This window comes from Rhinoraja longicauda, chromosome 17 (assembly GCF_053455715.1).
Source record: "Rhinoraja longicauda isolate Sanriku21f chromosome 17, sRhiLon1.1, whole genome shotgun sequence".
NCBI classification, from domain to species: Eukaryota; Metazoa; Chordata; class Chondrichthyes; order Rajiformes; family Arhynchobatidae; genus Rhinoraja; species Rhinoraja longicauda.
In genome coordinates, this window is record NC_135969.1 from 15,823,315 (window position 1) to 15,845,563 (window position 22,249).

Below are 22,249 nucleotides of genomic sequence, written 5' to 3' on the forward strand. Positions count from 1 at the left end.
AAAATGCTGGAGTAACTCGGTGAGTCAGACAGCATCTCTGGAGAAAAGGAATAGGTGAGACCCTTTTCTAGACCAAATATTTTCCTCGCCCAGGTCCGAGCACTTGCACTGGCTTCAATCAATGAAAACGTTCGTCTCATCCACTGCCTTCATAGCCAATAATCTTTGCTGAATTCCTCTTTCCGTGTTAGATGGGGCCAATCAGACTGTTAAACGTCCTGAAACGGGCGGCTCGAAGCCAATCGGTGCCGTGGACACGGGTGGCTCGGTTCACCTCGGCTTGTAGTTGAGACATGGCGGGGCAGGGCGATCCGGTGCAGAGGGAGATCCACCAGGACTGGGCTAACAGGGAGTACATTGAGGTTATCACCAGCAGTATCAAGAAGATCGCCGATTTCCTCAATTCATTTGGTAAGCGGCGGCGGCGGCATTGAGTAGCGACGAACAAGTTGGGGCGTTAAGAGGAGAGCTTCCTTTCCCACTCACTCGCGTGTGTCTGAAAGCCAGTCCGGGGCTTGTGGCCTGGTTCCGTTAATGTTCGATGTTGGCTTGTGCATTTACATTGACAGACATTGACAGAGAAAAAATATTGCTTTTAATTTGCAGCCATTGATGAAAAGAGATACTAATGACACGGAACTGAATGGCAGCAAGAGGAACGAGTACTTCTGGGTAGGAAAGACACAAAATGCTGGAGTAACTCAGCAGGTCCGGCAGCATCTCTGGAGAACATGGGGAGGTGACGCTTCGGGTCGGGACCCTTCTTCGGACTGGGTATCATATCCCTTCTCCAGAGATGCTGCCTGACCCGTTGAGTTACTCTAGCATTCTGTGTCTTTCCTTGACAAACTAGCATCTGCAGGTCCTTGTTTCTACACCGTGTATTTCTGGGTGGACACAAAAAGCTGGAGTAACTCAGCGGGTCAGGCAGTTTCTGGAGAAAAGGGATATGTTACGTTTTGGGTCGAGACCCTTCTTCCTTCCCACACATGTAATTGTGGGTGGTGTTCTCTGAAACAGCTGTTGGGTTTTTTTTCTGTTTAGTAGATGCCACTTGCCTTACAAAGCCTAGGTAGCTATTCTTCAAGTCTGATCGTCAACAGTGTGGTAGTTCCTAAGAGGCCTTAATACTAGTGGTTGCTTATGTGGCGTTACTTACTCAAATATCACAAATGTTGTGAGGTTTGTTCCCGGCATGGCAGCACAGTGGTGTAACTGGTAGAGTTGCTGCCTCGCAGCGCCAGAGACGCGGGTTCGATCCTGACCTTGGTCTGTGTGGTGTTTGCATGCTCTTCCTGTGACTGCGTGGGTTTCCTCCTGATGCTCTGGTTTCCTCCCACATCCCAAAGACGTGCGGGCTAATTGACCACTGTAAATTGTTACTAGTAAGGTAAGTAGGTAAGTGGTAGAATCCGGGGGACTTGATGGGAATGGATGGAGGTGAGAATGAAGGGAATGTTGTTAGGCCACATTCTGAATATGCAGGTCTTGTTACCCCATTGTGCCCTCTCTAGCAGGGCTCAATATACCTTGTGTAAGAAAACGTTCCTGGACTCGCTTAAGAAATTCCATCCCCTCCGATCCTTGCACTGTGCGATTCCCAGTCAATGTGAGCAAATTTAAAATTACCTGCTATTATAACCCTGTAATTCTTCCAGCTATCATCTACAATCTCCTTACACATTTGGTTCTCTAATTATGACCATAAAAATCAGAAGCATAATTAGGCCATTCGGCCCATCAAATCTGCTCCACCATTCGATCATGGCTGATCTACATTTCCCTCTCAACCTCATTCTCCTGCCTTCTCCCCGAAACCTTTGATGGTCTTACTAATCAAGAACATCAATCTCTGCTTTAAAAATACCCAATGACTTGGCTCCACAGCTGTCTGTGGCATTGAATTTCACAGCTTTGCCAACCTCTGGCTAAAGAAATTCATCCTCATCTCTTTTCTAAAGGTATGTCCTTTTATTCTGAGGCTGTGGGCTCTGGTCCAAGACTCTCCCACTACTGGCAGCATCCTCTCCACATCCACTTTGTTCTTGCTGCCTATAATAAACCCCATCAACGTGAACATCCCCTCTTTATTTCTGTTGCACCATTATAACTTCACTATACAATCCCACAAGAGTATCCTCTGAGATCTGCTGTGATGAACATTTGGACAGGTACGCAGATAGGACAGGTTTAGAGAGATATATGGACCAAACGCGGGCAGGTGGGACTAGTGTAGATGGGGCATGTTGGGTGGCGTGGGCAAGTTAGGCTGACGGGCCTGTTCGTGCGATGTGACTGTGACTCTGTCCTCTCTAATCAAAAGTTCAACTTTGCCCCTCCTCTCTTGTCTGCAAAAAATAAATACAGTTTAATTTATCAGACCTTGCTGTCCTCTCTACCAAACCTGCGCACATTTATTTACAAGTTTCTCAGCAAAAAAACACAAAGTGCTGCAGTAACTCGACGGCTCAGGCAGCATCTCTGAAGAGCATGGACAGGTGACGTCCTGTTCCGTAAACCAGCATCTGCAGTCCCTTGTTTCTCTGGAGAAAATGGATGGGTGATGTTTTGGTGTAGAAACAAGGAACTGCAGATGCTGATGTATAGAAAAGGACTCAAAATGCTGGAGTACCTCAGTGGGGCTGGTAGCATCTCTGGAGAACATGGCAAGGTGACGTTTTGGGTCGGGACCCTTTCTTCAGACTAAGGAGCAGCAAATGTCTGAAGAAGGGTCCCCACTTGAAGCAGCACCCATGTTCTCTAGGTGATGTTTTCAACCGGGGCCCTTTTTCAGCCTGATTGTAGTGGGGGGGAGAAAGGTGGAAGAATGGTAGGGGTGGGGCAAAGCCTGACAAGTGATAGGTGGATACAGATTACAGATTGGGGGGGGGGGGTGGCAGATGTGTGGACAAAGGCCAGAGATGAAAAGAAGACATCTAATTTAAAAAGGGGAAAAGGTAGGGGTGGGGTGGAAGCTGATGGAGTGTAAGTGTCCATTCAGTAAACAGAATGATGTGGAAAGGCACAGTGCTGGAGTAACTCAGCAGATCAGGCAGCATCTCAGGAGAAAATGGACAGGTAGCTTTCGCATCGGGACCCTTCTTCAGACTCCAATATTACACTGGCATTTTGTGAGTCGAAACAAGGGTCCCGACCTGAAGCAGCACCTATCCAAGTTCTTCAGAGATGCTGCCTGACCCACTGAGTTACTCCAGCGTTTTGAGTCATACCTTGGTAAACCAGCATCTGTAGTTTCCTGTTTTGTACAACAGAGTGACTTGTTTCTGTGGTGTACGTTCTCCGTAGTTTGTGATCATGGAAGGCTCATTGAATGTGCTACTATTTTGTTTTAGGTTCATCTTTCTTTCCTCTACCTCCCAACCCCATGCCGATTAGTTTTAGTTTAGTTTAGGGATACAGCATAGAAACAGGCCCTTTGGCCCATCGAGTCCCTGTCGATTAGTGATCCCTGTACACTAGAGACAATTTACAGAAGCCAGTTAACCTACAAATCTGCACGTCTTTGGAATGTGGGAGGAAACCAGAGCACCCGGAGAAAACCCACGTGGTCACCAGGAGAACCTGCAAACTCCACACAGACAGCACCCATGGGCAGGATCGAACCCGGGTCTCTGACGCTGTCAGGCAGCAACTCTACCACTGTGCCACACCTAAAATATTAGCGCAGTTGTGTGTGTACCACCATGGGGAATGCTTGGGGTTTTGGACTTCAGCGGGGAAGGCCTTGGGTTAGTTGCCATTCCCACAATATGGGGCCTCTGCCCACATTCCCAGACTGCAATACCAAGACAGCAGCCACTGTCCTTGTTATGGACCTGTAAGTGTTTCCTGGTGAGAATCAATTGATAGTTAAATGTAGCAGTTCTGGCCTGTTGCCAAGGCAGGGCTGTTGCCATGCCTTTGCTGTAAGACTGCATAACCTTGTAAACATTGGCAATTCCAGCTGAAATCCTCCTTGGTTTTGCTTCTCATTTGCTTACTCACTGCATCAAAGGTTTAGTTTTAAAGAAAAATATTCCTAGTCGCTAACATAAAGCAAACCAAGGGATAGGTTGTATTCACTGGAATTTAGAAGGATGAGAGGAGATCTTATCGAAACGTATAAGATTATTAAGGGGTTGGACACGTTAGAGGCAGGAAACGTGTTCCCAATGTTGGGGGAGTCCAGAACAAGGGGCCACAGTTTAAGAATAAGGGGTAGGCCATTTAGAACTGAGATGAAGAAAAACTTTTTCAGTCAGAGAGTTGTGAATCTGTGGAATTCTCTGCCTCAGAAGGCAGTGGAGGCCAATTCTCTGAATGCATCCAAGAGAGCTAGATAGAGCAAGGATAGCGGAGTCAGGGGGTATGGGGAGAAGGCAGGAACGGGGTACTGATTGAGAATGATCAGCCATGATCACATTGAATGGCGGTGCTGGCTCGAAGGGCCGAATGGCCTCCTCCTCCTGCACCTATTGTCTATTGTCTATAACTGGCAACATTTTATCGGTAACTTGTGCCGGCCATTCACCGCCTCAACCATTTTGTATTCATACATGGTATAAAGGAGTTTCTGGGAATGCCAGCATATATTTTAGTTTAGTTTAGAGATACAACGTGGAAACAGGCCCTTCAGCCGGCTGAGTCTGTGCTGACCTGCGATCACCCATACAATGTTCTATCCTACACGCTAGGGACAATTTACAGAAGCCAATTAACCTACAAAATCGCACGTCTTTGGAGGTAGGAGGAAACCAGAGCACCCGGAGAAAACCCACGCTGTCGCAAGGAGAATGTACAAATCCTGTACAGACAGCATCTGCGGTCGGGATCAAACCCACGTGGGCGCTGTAAGGCCATATGGTCCATCGTTAATTGCCCCTGAACTGAGGAAGCACTCGAGAACGAACCATGCAGTGGGTCTGAAGTGATGGGTGAAGCAGACTGAGTGAGGATGGAAGATTTTCTTCCACAAAGGACATAAGGTTTCAAGGTCAGTTTATTGTCACATGTACCAAGTAAGGTAGAGTGAAATTCGAATGACCATACAACCATGCTAAAAAAAAAGCAACAAGACACACAACTACATAAAAGTTAACATAAACATCCAGCACAGTGGATTCCCCACGTTCGTCACTGTGATGGAAGGCAATAAAGTCCAATCTTCTTCCTGGTTTATTCTCCCGCGTTTGGGGCAGTCGAACCGTCCGCAGTCGGGGTGGTCGAAGCTCCCGCGTCGGGGCGGTCGAAGCTCCCGCGTCGGGGCGGTCGAAGCTCCTGCGGCTTGAAGTTCCCGAAGCCAGTCTCCAACTAGAGACCGCGAGCTCCGCGATGTTAGAGTCCGCAGGCTCCCACGGTGGAGCTCTCTAAGTTGGTCTCCAGAAAAGGCCGCCAGAAAAAACTTCTCGATGTTAGGCCGCAGTGCGGACGAAGATACGGTACGGAAGAAAATCGCAACTCCGTCGAGGTAAGAGATTAGAAAAAGTTTCCCCCAACTCCCCCCCACCCCCCACATAAACAAGCTAAAGAACACTAAAAACATACATTTAACACAAAAAGACAAACAACAAAGAAGGAAGGGACAGACAGACAGTTGGCGAGGCAGCCATTGCTGGCGCCACCCATCAGTGAACCAAGACTATTTTTAACATCATTCCTCTCCCTGAGACGGCGTGGGTTTCGTCTGGTGCAACGGGTTCAATGCTACTTTACTGTCACGTACTTGGAGTTATAGAGTCATACTGAGCGGAAACAGGCCCTTCGGCCCAACTCTCCCACACCGACCAACATGTCCCATCTATACCAGTACTTGGGTGCAATGAAATCCAGTAAAAATCCTATTATGCATAGGCATAATCATGCTTAAGTACAAAAGTGCAGGAATAGTTTTCTCCCACAACTAAAATACGCTTTTATTTGTAGGTTAATTGGCTTCTGTAAATCTCCCCTAGCATGTAGGGAGTGGACGAGAAAGTGGGATAACATGGAACTAGTCTGAATGGGAGATCGATGGTCGCCATGGAGATGGTGGTGTGAAGGGCCTGTTTGCATGCTGTATCTCTAAACTAACCTAAACCTAGCTTGGTATCCACTGGTACATTGTATGCTTTTAATATTTTTGACTCAACTATATCGGTTAATTAAAAAAGACTCAGTGCTGGAGTAACTCATTGTGGATAGGTGATCGTTCGGGTCAGGACTCTGCTTCAGACTGATTGTAGTAAGGGGGAGAAAGCTGAGAGAGCAGTAGGGGTGGGACACAGAAACAAGTCACTGTTGTAGAAACAAGGAACTGCAGCTGCTGGTTTACAGAAAAGGACATCACCCATCCATGTTCTCCAGAGATGCTGCCTGACCCGCCAAGTTACTCCAGCAGATTGTATTTTTATTTTTTTGGGAGACCAGCTCCCTGCTGGTTCCTTGTTTCTAAACTAAACAATAGTTCTGTGCTTGCTTTTTGTTTTGCGATTAGTTTTTTTTTTCCACATCCAGATGTTGCTGAGAAGGTGAACATTTATCACTCATCCCTAATTGCCCTTAAACTGACTGGCGTTCGTTCAGAGGGCATTTCTGAGTGAATCACTTTTGGTGCACCTCCCTTCCATGGCCACACACAGGATATGAATAGCAGGTGTCCTCCCTTAAAGTACTCCCTTAACACACTCCCTTAACCAAGTGTGTTTTTGCAACAGTTCAGTGATTGTTATGCTGATCGTTACTGAGGCTAGCAATTTGGCCGTTGCGACTCGGTTGTTAGCTGAATTTAAATTCCCCAGTTGTCATAGTAATATTTGATCTTTGGCCTTTGGGTTATTATTCCAGGTCAGAGGATTGTCATGTGCTAATTTAACCACCGGGCCACGACATGACAGAATATTTAGACAAACTCTTATAAAATTCTGGATTCAATTAATTACTTGAATTTAATTCCCTGACTGTGTTGCAGGGAGATAGAAATCAAACTCGAGTTTAAAAGGATGAGGGAAGATCTCATTGAAACTTGCCGACTAATGAAAGGCCTAGACAGAGTGGATTTGGAGAGGATGTTTTCAGGAGTGGAAGGATCTGGAACCAGAGGGCACAGTCCCAGGATAAAAGGACAAGCCTTTAGAATGGGGATGAAGACGATTTTCTTCAGCGTGAGAGGCCAAGTCATTGAGTATTTTTAAAGCGAATATTGGTAAATGCTTATAAGAAAATAACTGCAGATGCTGGTACAAATCGAAGGTATTTATTCACAAAATGCTGGAGTAACTCAGCAGGTCAGGCAGCATCTCGGGAGAGAAGGAATGGGTGACGTTTCAGGTCGAGACCCTTCTTCAGTCTGAATAAATACCTTCGATTGGTAAATGCTTGATTAGTTCAGTTTATTGTTACATGTACCGAGTTACAGTGAAAAGCTTTTTTGTTGCGTGCTGTCCAGTCAGCGGAAAGACTTACGATCAAGCTGTCCACAGTAGAAAGACACAGGATAAAGGGAATAATAGAGGTTTAAAAAAAAAAAGTGCAGCGATTGTAATGAATGATTGCAGAATCACTTGTGGGACCAGTACACAGAGTCTCACCTGCCTTGGGCGCCATCTTAGGCTCTCATAATTCAAAGGTTGTGTGGAGAAGGCAGGAGAATGGGGAGGGAAAGATAGATCAGCCATGATCAGCCATGATTGAGTAGACTCGGTGGAGTAGACTTGATGGGCCGAATGGCCTAATTCTGCTCCTATGATATAGTCTTATGGAATTTGTGTCTCTGGATCAATGAACAGTACCTGCAAATCCACATAACCCACCATCTCCTGAAGCACGGTAACGTATTCAGTTAAACCCTGGCTGATCAGCCCCTTCATTTATCCACCTTGCGACAGAGAGAGGAAAGTTTGGAGTTCATGAGTTATAGGAGCTGAATTAGGCCATTCGGCCCATCAAGTCTACTCCACCATTCAATCACGGCTGATCTATCTTTCCCTCTCAACCCTATTCTCCTGCCTTCTCCCCATAACCCCTGACACCCGTACTAATCAAGATTCCGTCAATCTCCTTTAAAATATCCACAGCCGTCTGTGGCAATGAATTCCACAGATTTGCCACCCTCTGACTTAAGAAATTCCTCTTCATCTCCTTTTTAAAGGTACGTCCTTTTATTCTGAGGCAGTGCCCTCTGGATCTAGACTCTCCCACCAGTGGAAACATCGTCTAGACTCAAGCACTAGCGGAAAAATCGTCTAGACTCTCCCACTAGTACAAACATCAATATTTCCCTTGAGCGTTTCAGCTTGTCTTCAGGATTGTATCAACATTATCACCAATAAGATATCCATTATCCTGAAGGTTCTTTATGCTGTTTATTGTGTAGATCCACGTGTTATCCAACGTGTTATTTTCAAGGAGACACAAGAGACTGCAGATGTTGCAATCTTGAGCAAATAACGAAGTGCTGGAGGAACTCAGCGGGTCAGGCAGCATCAGTGGAGGGAATGGACAGATGGCATTTCAAATTGAAGAAGAGTCTCGACCCGAAACGTCACCCATTCCTCCTCTCCAGAGATGCTGCCTGTCTCTCTGAGTTACTCCAGCTTTTTGTGTCTTATCTTCGGTTGTCGGTTAATTGGCTGGGTAAATGTAAAAATTGTCCCTAGTGGGTGTAGGATAGTGTTAATGTGCGGGGATCGCTGGGCGGCACGGACTTGGAGGGCCGAAAAGGTCTGTTTCCGGCTGTATATATATGATATGATATGATATGATGATGATATCTGCAGTTCCTTCTTACATATTTCAAATTGGGTCAGACTCAAGAAGGGTCCCAGCCAGAAATGTTTGGAATTCCATTGTTCAATTGCATCCGGAGTTGACGGCATTAATTGTCCATTAATTGTCATCCAGTCCTTTACCTCGTGAATGAATATAAAAAGGTCGAGGCTTTGAGTGGCCGATGCAAGTTCACAGGTTAAAGGAGTAGAATTAGGCCATTCGGCCCATCGAGTCCACTCCGCCATTCAATCATGGCTGATCTCTGCCTCCTAATCCCATTTTCCTGCCTTCTCCCCATAACCCTTGACACCTGTTCTAATCAAGAATTTGTCTCTCTCTGCCTTAAAAATATCCACCGCCTTGGCCTAATGTGTTACTGCTCGGAGAAATATTTCACCCACTTTTATTTGGGCGGGAGAACTATTCCAGATTTCTGCTTGACTTTGTGCGGAAAACGAATGTTTCCTGTCGCAAACATATTGGCACATGTCCAGCCCTTAAACATTGGCAGCTGCAAAGGGAAGGAGTGCTGCTCGCTTGAACTACATCTGAGCTATTTATTGCAGCATAGAACATCTGTTTCCAGAAGTTTCCAGTTCATCACAGTTTCTGTGTGGGGGGTGGGGTGGGGTGGGATGGTTAATAGAAAAAGCGGGGTTTGTTTAAGTTGCTGGTAATCCCAAAGTTTGCAACTTGCTCTAATAAGTGCAAGGAATGAGCAATTTTTTGCTTTGTAAGTAAATTCTCATCAAGAAATTCCATTTGGATAACATCGCACTTAACACGGACATTGTCAAACCGAAATTGACACTTGAAAATGCTGGAAGATTAAATTCTCCAATTTTGTCTCCTGTTCTTAAGTTCTAGGAGCAGGATAAGGCCATTCGGCCCATCAAGTCCACACCATTCAATCATAGCTGATCTATCTTTCCCTCTCAACCCCATACTCCTTCCTGCCTTCTCTCCATAACCCCTGACATCGTCCAAATCAAGTTAATCTCAAGCCTTTGTCACTTGCTTCACCCATCTGCCAATACCCACCCTCCCCTCACCTGCATCCACCTATCACCCCTGCCCTTCATTTCGCCTTCTTTCCAGCTCTCCACCGTTGTACGTATACATTTTCTCCCATCCCCCCCCTGCATCCACTTGCATCTATATCCCTCCCTTTGGTTTTACATTTCATGCCTCTCTTCTCCAAAATCTGACACCCTCTTATCGCCCTTTAATCTCAAGCCTTTGACACTTACTCCACCCATCTGCCCATAACCCCACCCCTCCTCGCCTCTCCAACTATCACTTGCCAGGCTTTGTCCACCCAACCCCTCTCTTCCAGCTTTCTCCCCCTAGTACAATTGATCTGAAGAAGGGTCCTGACCCGAAACGTCACATATCCATGTTTTCCAGTGATTCTGCCTTACCCACTAAATTACTCCAGGACTTTGCCTTTCCTTGGTAAACCAGCATCTGCAGTTCCTTCTTTCTATGTTTTGTGTTTACATGTAGAGTTGCTTAAACAGGTGACTAAGCCAGAAGATAAATTTTAAATTGCCTTGGAGAAGATGTCAGCCAGAGTATATAAGATGGGAGGTCATGATACAATTGTACGAGACATTGGTGTATTGTTTAGAGTATTGTTTTCAGTTTTGGTCACCCTTGTACGAAAGATCTTGTTAAGCTGGAAAGGGTGCAGAGACGATTTACAAGGATGTTGCCAGGACTCGAGGGCCTGAGCTATAGGGAGAGGCTAGGACTTTATTCATTGGAGTGCCGGAGGATGAGGGGTGATTTTATAGAGGTGCACAAGATCATGAGAGGAATAGATTGGGTAAGTGCACAGGTTCTTTAACCCAGAGCAGGGGAATCAAAAACCAGAGTTCAGAGGTTTAAGGTGAGGGGGGAAAGATTTAATAAGAACCTGAGGGGCAGCTTTTTTACACAAAGGGTGTTAGGTATATGGAGCAAACTGCCAGAGGAGATAGTTGAGACAGGTGCTATCACAACGTTTAAGAAACGTTTAGATAGGTACATTATAGGTCAGGTTTGGAGGGATATGGGCCAAATGGTGGCAGGTGGGACGAGTGTAGATGGGACATATTGGTTGGTGTGGGCAAGTTGGGCCAAGGGGCCCCGTTCCCACGCTGTATGACTAAGAAGGAGCAAGAGGTTTAAAGGGGGAATTCCCGGCATTTGGTGGAGTGGGTTGGGGGACCCGGGGAAGGATTAGATGGCTGGAATCAGAATTATGACTTTTGAAAGTCATTTGCGGATGAGAGGCTAGGACTGGGGGTCGCAGGGGTCTGGAAGTGGTGATGGAAGTAACTCTGATAGCGGAGGCTCGGTTCCACAGACGGATGAGTGGGAATTGGCTGCACACGGGTTTCTACCAAGACTGGCTTTTGATAAAACTTTGAACAGCATGCTTGGTTCCGATGATTGAAAGAGAAATGTGGATTACTACGTAGAGGGCAAGGTTAGTGGTTCATGTGCTTTCGTGAAGAAGGCAAGATGGAGTGATTGCAATGCTGACAAATCTGACCCCAAAATAAACCGCAATAAAGCAGGCAATCAGCCCCTTCCAAAACGAGGCCAAAAAAAAACAGAATTCATTAGTGTACTCCTGGTCTAAAGAGCTTCCTTTTCTCTCACCACCCCCACTCCAGTCCCCCTGCTCAATTGTCCTCCTTTGTAAGCTCATCTCCCATCCCCAAGTCATCCATTGTCTTTTTATCCCTCCTCTTTCCCCTCCCCTGTCCCCTTCCACCTACATCCCTCCCTCCACTGTTACATTTTACCCCTCCTCTCCTTATCTGGAACCCTTTTGTCTCCTTTTCACCTTCAGCCTTTGTCACTTACTCCACATTTACCAATCGAGCACCCCCCACCACCTGTATCCACCTATCACTTGCTAGCAGTCTGCAGAAGGGTCCCGACTCAAAACCTATCCAAGTTCTCCAGGGATACTGCCTGACCTGCTGAGTCGCTCCAGCACTTTGTGCAGCACTTGCTAGGCTTTGTCCTGCCCCCATCTCTCCTTCCAACTTGCTCCCCCTACCTCCATCCCATTCCCACCGCTCCAATCAGTCCGAAGAAGACTCTCACAAAGGGTGGACGAAACATTGTCCGTAAATTTCCAGCACTTTGTATTTTGCGTCGGATTATGAACCTGTACCTTATTTAATCTCCATTTTGTTGTTAAAGTTGTTGGTTCAGACATTTAAGGGCCTGTCCCACTTAGGTGATTTTAAGGCGACTGCCGGCGACTAGGCTGTCGCCGACAGTTCGCCGGGTGTCGATCGTGAGGAGTCTTCCAAAAATTGTAGTGGATCTCGGTGCGTCGCTGAGAAATCATCCGGTTTGAAATTTCTCGGCGACACCTGGCTTGACTGCAGGTATCGTTGCTTATTGCGGGCGCTGTCACATGCTGTCCCCAGGTTTGATAGGTTCTCTTCGATGCATTTAGAAGCACATAATATTAAAATAAGTAAAGGCATTTCAAAATACCATAAAATGCTTGTGTTTGACCAATTTATTTACCGTCAGGACTTTTGACAGGTAGATTGGAGGCGACAGTTTGACAGTCAGGTAAGCGTGGGAATTTTCGCAATGTTTTTGGCCTCAGCCATTACATTTAAAGTGGGCTCCAAACCCAGATATGCAACCCAGAAACCAGATATGCATCTCCCTTACATTTTCAAAGAATGCCCACACACGTTTCACAAAAATCCACTGAACCACTTTAATTTTTTTAATTTTTAATACAGCTATTAGTAAACTGGAAGTAAATCCGGTTTATTCCTTGTTACAGTGAAGCTTGGTTTTTAAGTAACCCACACAAGGTGTTATAGTTCAAAACTCTCAAGTACTTACCGACTTGTCGGTGATTTCAGCGAAAATCAGGAAGCCGGAGAAGCATTGACAGCGTGGGATTTTCGCGATGTTTCAGAAGACGCTGTAATCTCGACCTGACTCAGCATTGTCGTGGTCATTGTCGTCGGGTAAAAGAATCTACGACTTTGACAGTCACCCAAAAAATTGCCTAAGTGGGACAGGCCCTTAACTGGGCAGTGTGGCAGAATTTAGCTGAATTCTCTTGTGGATAAATGCGGGCATGCCGTTTATTTTAGTTTAGAGATACAGCGTGGAAACAGGCTCTTCGGCCCACCGAATCCACGCCGACCAATGATCACCTGTACACCAGATCCTTACACTCTCGGACCAATTTACAGAAGTCAATGAACCTACAAACCTGTACGTCTTTGGCATGTCCGAGATAACCCACACGGTCACAGGGAAAACATACAATCTCCGTACAGACAGAGCCCATAGTCAGGATCAAATCCAGGTCTCTGGCGCTGTAAGGCAGCAGCCTTGCCACATTGCCACTTTTATTTCAAAATTATGCTTTCTGACCATATTCATCAACTTGGTCGACGGAGTTGTGCGGTGTATGATTGATTGAATGATACAGCATTGAAACAGGCCCTTCGGCCCACCTAGTTCATGCCGGCCATTGATCACCCGATCACAGTAGTTCTATGTTATCCCACTGTCATAGAAACATAGAAAAAAAACCTCAGAAACATAGAAAAATAGGTGCAATAGGCTATTCGGCCCATCGAGCCAGCACCACTGCCATTCAATATGATCGTGGCTGATCATCTAAAATCAGTACCCTGTTCCTGCTTTTTTCCCCCATTTCCCTTGATTACTTTAGCCCGAAAAACTAAATCTAACTCCTTCTTGAAAACATCTCCCCACTCATCCATTTTTCATCCACTCCCCACACACTAGGGGTGACTTACAGAGGGGCAATTATCCTACGAACCTGCACGTCTTTGGGATGTGGGAGGAAACCCATGCGTTGTGGATGTTGTTGGGCTGAAGGGACTGTTTCCATGCTGTCCCTCAAACAAAAAAAGACTTTGATCGCTTTTGTGTTCAAATAAGTTACATTCCACATTCAATGACCTGGAGCTACTGTTTTTTTAACGTGATCGAAATATCATGCTGCTACAGCTCTTGACATGTGGGTTTAATAATTGCCGTGCGGCACGAAAATCTGCAGAGTTCTATTCTTTTAACCATAGAAAGTGCTAGGCACAAAATGCTGGAGTAACCCAGCGGGTCAGGCAGCATCTCGGGAGAAGGAATGGGTGACCTTCTCTCCAGAGATGCTGCCTGACCTGCTGAGTTACCCCGGCATTTTGTGTCTAGCTTAGATTTAAACCAGCGTCTGCAGTTCCTTCCTACACATAGAACGTTCTACCTCTCCAGAGGGATGTTTAACCCGGATCCCATCTGCCACCCCGAGTGAACTTAACAGGAACAAAGGAACCATCTTAAAGTCTAGTTGGGGGCATTCGCTGTGTGTCGGAGGAACCACTATGGCCCTTTAACCACCATACCAGCACAGTGACACAGCTGGCAGACCTGCTGGTGCCTCAGCGCCTGAGACACAGGTTCGATCCTGACCTCGGATACTGTCTGTGTGGAGCGTTACGGTGCTGCAGTTTCCTCCCACATCTCAAAGCCGTGCGGGTTTGTAGGTTATTAGGCCCTCCGTAAATTGCCCCTTGTATGTAGGGGAAGTGGATGAGAAATTGGGCTAACATAGAACTAGTGTGAACGGGTGATTGGTGGTCGGCGTGGACTCGGTGTGCTGGAGGTGGAAGAAAAAAAACTGCAGATGCTGGTTTAAATTGAAGGTAGACACAAAATGCTGGAGTAACTCAGCAGGTCAGGCAGCATCTCGAGAGAGAGAAGGAATGGGTCACGTTTTAGGTCGAGACCCTTCTTCAGACGGAAGTGTAGCGGTCTGAAGAAGGGTCTCGACCCGAAACGTCACCCATTCCGTCTCTCCCGAGATGCTGCCTGACCCGCTGAGTTACTCCTGCATTTTGTGTCCAGTGTGCGGAAGGGCCTGTTTCTGTGCTGTATCTCTAAACTACTAAAGCAACGACATGATGGGATCTTGAGCAAAACACAATTTGCTGGAGTAACACGGTGTCAGGCAGCATCTGCAGAGGGAGGACAGACACAAAAAGCTGTAGTAACTCAGCGGGACAGGCAGCATCTCTGGAGAGGAGGAATGGGTGATGTTTGGGGACTTCTGAAGAAGGGTCTCGACCAGAAATGTCACCCATTCGTTCTCTCCAGAGATGCTACCTGTCCCGCTGAGTTACTGCAGCTTTTTGTGTCTATCTTCGGTTTAAACCAGCATCTGCAGTTCCTTCCTACACATAAGCATCTGTGGAGGGATGGATGATGGCCTTCTACAGACTGAAGAAGAATCCCGACCTTCCAGAGGAGATGCCTGACCTGCTGAGTTGCTCCAGCACACTGTGTTAAGAGAATGCTGGTGTACTCTTGATGTTAGTACGTAGCCTGGAGACTACAAAGGAAAAACCTTGTGCGTGTCACACAATGGTAAAGTGATTTGCAGTATTTTTATCTTTTGCAGATATGTCTTGCCGCTCACGGCTCGCCACACTGAACGAAAAGCTGACGGCTCTAGAACGAAGGATTGAATACATTGAAGCCAGGGTAAGAGGGGTCTAGTTGTCTGGCAGAACGTTTATTTGAGACAAAACAATGGTTCAACGGCTTCTTTATCATGTGAACCAAGGTGCAGTGAGATGGGGTTTTTTGTATACAGATTAGTGAGATTATTGCCATACATAATTACAATACCCGGAGTGCACACAATGCTCAGAAGCTGCCCACTGAGTCTCTATGCAAGAGTCGCCAGGTTTTGGTGCCTTAAAGACTCGTTGCAGCCGTCACCTCCATCCATTCGTCCTGCGAACCATCGTCCCTCTCCTCGCTCGGCCATCTTCAACCTTCGTGCCCCAGGGGGCCCCTCCCGCAGCTGACCTTGAAGGCCCCTGGGTCTTCCCACCGTCCTTGTCCAGCATCTGCCGACGTCGCCGATCCCCTCCACCTCCTCTCCGGATCCTGGTCTTCGGGGCGAGTAGGACCGGGCTCGGCAGCTTCCCTCTCCTATCATATCATATATATACAGCCGGAAACAGGCCTTTTCGGCCCACCAAGTCCGTGCCGCCCAGCGATCCCCGTACATTAACACTATCCTACACCCACTAGGGACAATTTTTACATTTACCCAGCCAATTAACCTACATACCTGTACGTCTTTGGTAGCAGGTGAGCCAGGCCTGCCGTCAGTATTGCCGTGGCCTTCTGCCACGCACAGCTCACCGGGAGCTTTGTGATGTTCCTCACTCTTATCTGTACAAAGCAGCCGATATGCGTTCAACGGTTCAATGGTACCTTGCTACCACATGTACCTAGTTACAGTGAAATTCCTTTTCTGCGTCCAGTTTAGTTAAAAACCTTGCTATGCACTGGCACGATCATACTGAAATACAAGAGTAGGAACAGTAGATTAAACTGAGGCTGCACACAGGGGCGCAGCAGTAGAGTTGCTGCCTTACAGTGCCAGAGACCCGGGTTTGATTATGATGATGGGTGCTGTCGTGGTGCTGGTGATGGGAGTCTGTATGCTCGCCCCGTGACCATGTGGGCTTTTCTGGGCCTCCGGTTTCATCCTACATTCCAAGGACGTGCGGGTTTGTGGGTTAATTGGCTTCTGTAAGTTGACCCTAGTGTGTAGGATAGAACTAATGTATGGGTCTGAAGAAGGGTCTCGACCCGAAACGTCGCCCATTCCTTCTCTCCCGAGATGCTGCCTGACCTGCTGAGTTACTCCAGCATTTTGTGAATAAATACTAGTGTACGGGTGATCGCTGGTCGATGCGGACTCGCTGGGCCAAAGGGCCCGTTTCCACTCTGTATCTCTAAAGCTTAACACAGTGTCGCCACGTTTCCAATGCCATCTCGTACCATTCAAGTTTCAAAGTTCTTAAAAATATAGAGCTCAGTGAATCAATGGAGCTGCTCAACATGTTTAGCAAAAATGATGATGGCTATTTCTTCAATCCATCACCATCATAACATACATGTGAATTCTGTCTTTTTTTTTGGCCAACCACACCAAAACATATCATCATTGACACATTGAATTCTCTGATGGAGGAACTCAGCAGATCGTGCAGCATCTGTCGAAGGGGAATTGAATTGTCAACATTTTGGGTCGAAACTCTGCAGCAGCATGGCTTTGCCATTCCCATTCTGCCACCACAGAAGCTGCCTGACACTCCTGTAGATGTTAAGGTCCTTGGATAATGCATTTTTAAGGGAGATATTGTTTTCCAAATAACTTGTATATGTTTTCCCCCTGTAATACTCCATTATTTTTTCCTCTTGAAATTTCGACACCAAGGAGAAAAGTGACATTTTGCAGAAATATTCAGTACAGGTGGCCTCCATAGAGTCATAGAGAATCATGCAGTGTGGAAACAGGCCCTTTGGCCCAACTTGCCCACACTGACCAACATGTCTTATCTACACCAGGCCCACTTGCCTGCGTGTGGCCCATATCCCTCTAAATCCATGTACCTGTCTAATTGCTGCTTAAACGTTGTGATAGTCCCTGCCTCAAATACCTTCACCGGTAGCTCATTCCATACATCCATCACCCTCCATGTTATGTGTAAGAATTCAACTGCAGATGTTGGTTTAAACCAAATGTATAAGAAAATAACTGCAGATGCTGGTACAAATCGAAGGTATTTATTCACAAAATGCTGGAGTAACTCAGCAGGTCAGGCAGCATCTCAGGAGAGAAGGAATGGGTGATGTTTCTTCAGACTGAAGAAGGGTCTCGACCCGAAACGTCACCCATTCCTTCTCTCCTGAGATGCTGCCTGACCTGCTGAATTACTCCAGCATTTTGTGAATAAATACGTTGGTTTAAACCAAAGATAGATTCAAAAAGCTGGAGTGCCCCAGCGGGACAGGCAGCATCCCCAGAGGTGCTGCCTGACCCGCTGAGTTACTCCAGCTTTTTTAGGTCTCCCCTCCATGTTGTGGCGGTTTTCCTAATGGAAATCTGTCCTTGCAGAATTCACACATCACTGCCAAAAACAATCTGAGATACACAATAGAAACCTCCTCTTGCAAAATGTGCAGGAAAGTAAAAGTAACTACAAAACATTCAATTCGCATTTCTTAATACATGATATGGCTTTGAGTTAGGGAAAATAATGACACTGATCATTTTCTAGGAATGCAATGCCTCCTCATCCCTGTGACAGAGAGGTGGCCTGTCCCTGAATCAAACAGTTCAGGTAACATGCAGTCGTTATTCCCAGCAGCATGTCTCAATCTGACCCTCACTAATACACAGCTCCCCCATCATGAGGAATTTGCCATTCCCAGTGTCGCTTACCCATTGCTGTCTGGGATGGTTTAATTCTGCAAGTCCTTACCCGCTATTAACAACCAACCTTGCTCCACAACCACCATTTAAACCCATGGTTTGCATTAAATCCCAGAAGTGAACGCATTCCATCCAGCGTCACTGACAGTAAATACCCAACCACATCTCCCTTAACAGCTGGGAAGAAATTAGCCCTTGATCATGAGCGAATTGGAGGGAAAGTGGCCAAACTATCGAATATTAGTTATGAAAAGGCTAAGGACTAACCACTTTGGGTTACAGTCCTGTTGGTTGCATGTCGTATTGAAAATATTAATGAATTTTAGCAGTCCATTGGTATCTTTGTTTTGCAAAAGATAATGTGACCTGGTATATTCTGAATGCGCAGGAGTTAATTCTGCCCGTGCATCTTCTACCTATTGTAATGTTCTTTGCGGCATTTCTGTGTAAAGTCCATCGACTTCAGCCCAACTTGCCCACGCCGACCAAGATCAACATTAGTCCCACCTGCCTGCGTTTTGGCCCACATCCTTCTAAACCTTTCCTATCCATTATTGAGAGAGAGAGAGAGAGAGAGAGAGCCATTGGGAGGAGGTTGAACCAGTTACAGGTAGTGATCGCGATCTAACGTTGGCCGTTTTAACGATGCGCGTTTGTTGACTTGTTCCACAGGTGACGAAGGGCGAGACTCTGACCTAAGGCCGCGGCGTTTGTGCAGCCGATGGGAGTAACCGTGAACTTTAATGGAATCATGTCAGGAGGGAGCGAGCTGACACTGTGACTTAACCTGACCATCAAACCTTCCTTCCTTTTCTATGTTAACTCTTTGATCACTTAAAGCTTTTTAACAAGAGAACTCAAACTAATTCAGACTGCGAGTTCCATACAGCGGTGACCCCCACATCTGTAAAGGGAAGAGGGGGGGAGGGGGCATTAAACGGTGGTTGGGTGGGGGTGGGGAAGAATTTGTGCCAACTGTTTGTGGTGGAGTGAGTTTTTTTATCTCCCTGATTTCAAGATTTGTGATCTAACTCCCAAGTGTGTTGTAAGTGGAGTCCTGTCTTCCCATTTTATTCTTGATAAAATAATGTCTCCCAATTTGTAATCTCCAGGTGACTGGCAGACTAGCCAGCCCCTGGATGAGGGCATGGTGGCTGTTGATGCATATGTAATAAAGTCTTTGGAGGGGGGGGGGGGGGGGGGAGGGGATTAGAATTTTTTTAAATCATTTTATTGTTTATTTTCATTGTTCCAATGTGATCCACTATATATTGGAAATTAAAAAGAAATGTGGTTTAAAAAGTTTGGGTGCTAAATGTTATTTTGTATTGTATCTGAAGAGCGACACAGTGGCACAGAGGTAGAGTTGTTGCCTCTCAGCGTCAGAGCCCCAGCTCCGCTGACTGAATATCGCGCAACAGAAACGTTTTTCATTATACCTCGGTACACGTGACAATGAGCTCAACTAAGATTGCTCTGGGTGCTGTAAGTATTCATTTATTTTTGTCACCCTCATCGAGATACAGTGAAGAGCTTTGTTTAGCGTGCTATCTAGGCAAATCGTACCTTGCACAAGTACAATCAAACCACATGTGTGGACATCAGGTAGTGCAAGCGGAGAAAGCAAACAAGAGTGCAGAATAATATAATAATAATAATAATAATAATACATTTAATTTATATAGCGCTTTTCAGGAAACTCAAAGACGCAAAAACTCAAAACTCAAAAACTCAAAATATAGTATTGCGGAGAAAATGGTGATTTTTTGTTAAAATCTGCAAGGGTCACCACAGGGTAGATTGGGAGTACATCTTTAGCATGTGAGGTCCCAGCATTACTCTGGCTGATTCATCAAGGTTTAATTTTATTCATTATAGTATTAATATTTATGAATCTTAATTTAAAGTTCTGCATTCTGAATGGTTCTTTGCAGTTTCTAAAGTGTTTTTGTCTTCTACTGCGACAGGCACAAAATCATATAATTAATTTTTCTGCCATTTTTATCTTCGCCGAAAGAACTTTCCTGTCTTTGACTCGAAGAAGCCCTCGTTTACTCTTGTTAATCTCTGCAGTTTCTATAATCTTGAAGCTTCTAAAATTTCTTCTTGATTTAGTCTCGCGTTTTTTCTTAATATCAGTTCCTTGGCTATACTTCACCCATTTTTGAAATCTTTGTCATTCTCGCAAGATCTCCCTCTATTAGGATGGTGCAATGGGGCAATGGTAGAGTTGCTGCCTCACAGCGCCAGTATCCGAGGTTCAATCCTGACTGCGGGTGCTGTCTGTACAGAGTTTGTATGTTCTCCCTGTCACCATGTGGGTTTTCTCCAGGTGCTCTGGTTTCCTCCCAATTAGGCTTGTATACACTGGAATATAGAAGGATGAGGGGGGATGTTATTGAAACATATAAGATAATTAGGGGATTGGACACTAGAGGCAGGAAACATGTTCCCAATGTTGGGGGAGTCCAGAACAAGGGGCCACAGTTTAAGAATAAGGGGTAGGCCATTTAGAACGGAGATGAGGAAGAACTTTTTCAGTCAGAGAGTGGTGAAGGTGTGGAATTCTCTGCCTCAGAAGGCAGTGGAGGCCAGTTCGTTGGATGCTTTCAAGAGAGAGCTGGATAGAGCTCTTAAGGATAGCGGAGTGAGGGGGTATGGGGAGAAGGCAGGAACGGGGTACTGATTGAGAGTGATCAGCCATGATCGCATTGAATGGCGGTGCTGGCTCGAAGGGCTGAATGACCTACTCCTGCACCTATTGTCTATTGTCTATTCCAAAGACCTGTAGATATGTAGGTTCATTGGCTTTGGTAAAAAAGTGTGAATTGTCCCTATTGTGTAGGATAGTGCTTGTGTACGGGGTGATCGATGGTCAGTTGCTGCCTCACAGCACTAGAGACATGAGTTCGATCACGACCTCAGGTGCGGTCTATGTGCGCCTTCTCCCTGTGACCCCATGGGTTTCCTTCAGGTGCTCTGGTTTCCTCCCACATCCCAAAGACGTGTGGGTTTGTAGGTTAATAGGCTTCTGTAAATTGCCCCTAGTGTATAGGGAGTGGATGAGAAAGTGGGAGATCATGGAACTAGTGCAAATAGGTGGTTGGTGTGGGCTGAAGGGCTTGTTCCCCATTGTATCTCGAATCTAAAAGATTCATGGAGGGAAATAGAAGATAAAGCCAATGTGAGTGGGAAGGAAAGAGATAGGGAGGAGTGGGTAGAAGAGAACATAAACAAGCAGAGAATGAGAGCGGGCAAGAAATAATGGAGAAAATAAAATGAAGCAGAGAATTTGTAGTGAGAGGGAGAGAGTGATAGATGAAGAGGAAGGCAACCACAATATTAAGTAAAGTGAAAGAATGACAAATTAAACGTGATAATATAAGAGAGAGCAAATTACTGCGGAGTAGTCATTAATGAGCTAATTCAGTAGTCAATGTGGCTTTCACAGTGCTCAAAAATATTGATGATCACAGGCCTAGGTAATTGACTCTGAAAACTATTGAAAATGGGAGACCATGCATGCCCTCCTGCATTCCAGAGCTGTCTGTTCCTTCAAATCTATTGACTTTAAAATTAGTTTCTGGGGATTAAGTCATATTGGCTGTCACTGAAATTTCCATTGATGTTATTCTGATTGATTGAAGGTTACAACATGTCAACAGGCTCTTCAGCTCACTGAGTCCATGCCGACCAATTCACTTTACAGCTTTCCACTGTACCTCGGTACATATGATACTAAACTAAACAAAGCTAAACTGATCATTAGTTCTATGTCATCCCACTTTCGCATCCACCCGGGCAATTCACAGAGGCCAATTAACTTACAAACCCGCACGTCTTGGTGATGTGGGAGGAAACCGGAGCACCCGGAGAAAACCCGCGAGGTCACAGGGAGAACCTGTAAACTCCACACAGACAACATCCGAGGTCAGGATTGAACCCGGGTCTCTGACACTGTGAAATAAAGTGTGCAGGTTTAGTAATGTTTTTGACAGTGCGATCAAAGTACCATTAAAGATAACTTCAGGATTGTGCATGCCATAATGCTAGTGTATTTTTATAAATCATTCATAGAGTGAGACATTGTTGGCAAGACCAGCATGTTTGGTGTTTACTTGTGTGAGTTACAGAAGTGTTCGGATTCAACCATATGAATTGGACAGGTAAGGATCACATCTTTCCTGCCTCAGAAATAGCATA

At 45.8% G+C, this 22,249-nt stretch overlaps 1 protein-coding gene across 1 annotated transcript; it reads left to right on the forward strand.

Annotated features, from left to right (window-relative positions):
- Nucleotides 1–216: 216 nt before the first annotated feature.
- brk1 (BRICK1 subunit of SCAR/WAVE actin nucleating complex) lies at nucleotides 217–18,984 on the forward strand. Its single transcript, XM_078413834.1, has 3 exons — nucleotides 217–411; nucleotides 15,209–15,291; nucleotides 18,719–18,984. Exons 1-3 carry the CDS (start codon nucleotides 294–296, stop codon nucleotides 18,743–18,745), a joined length of 228 nt encoding a protein of 75 aa, XP_078269960.1. The 5' UTR covers nucleotides 217–293; the 3' UTR covers nucleotides 18,746–18,984.
- The last annotated feature ends 3,265 nt before the right edge of the window (nucleotides 18,985–22,249 follow it).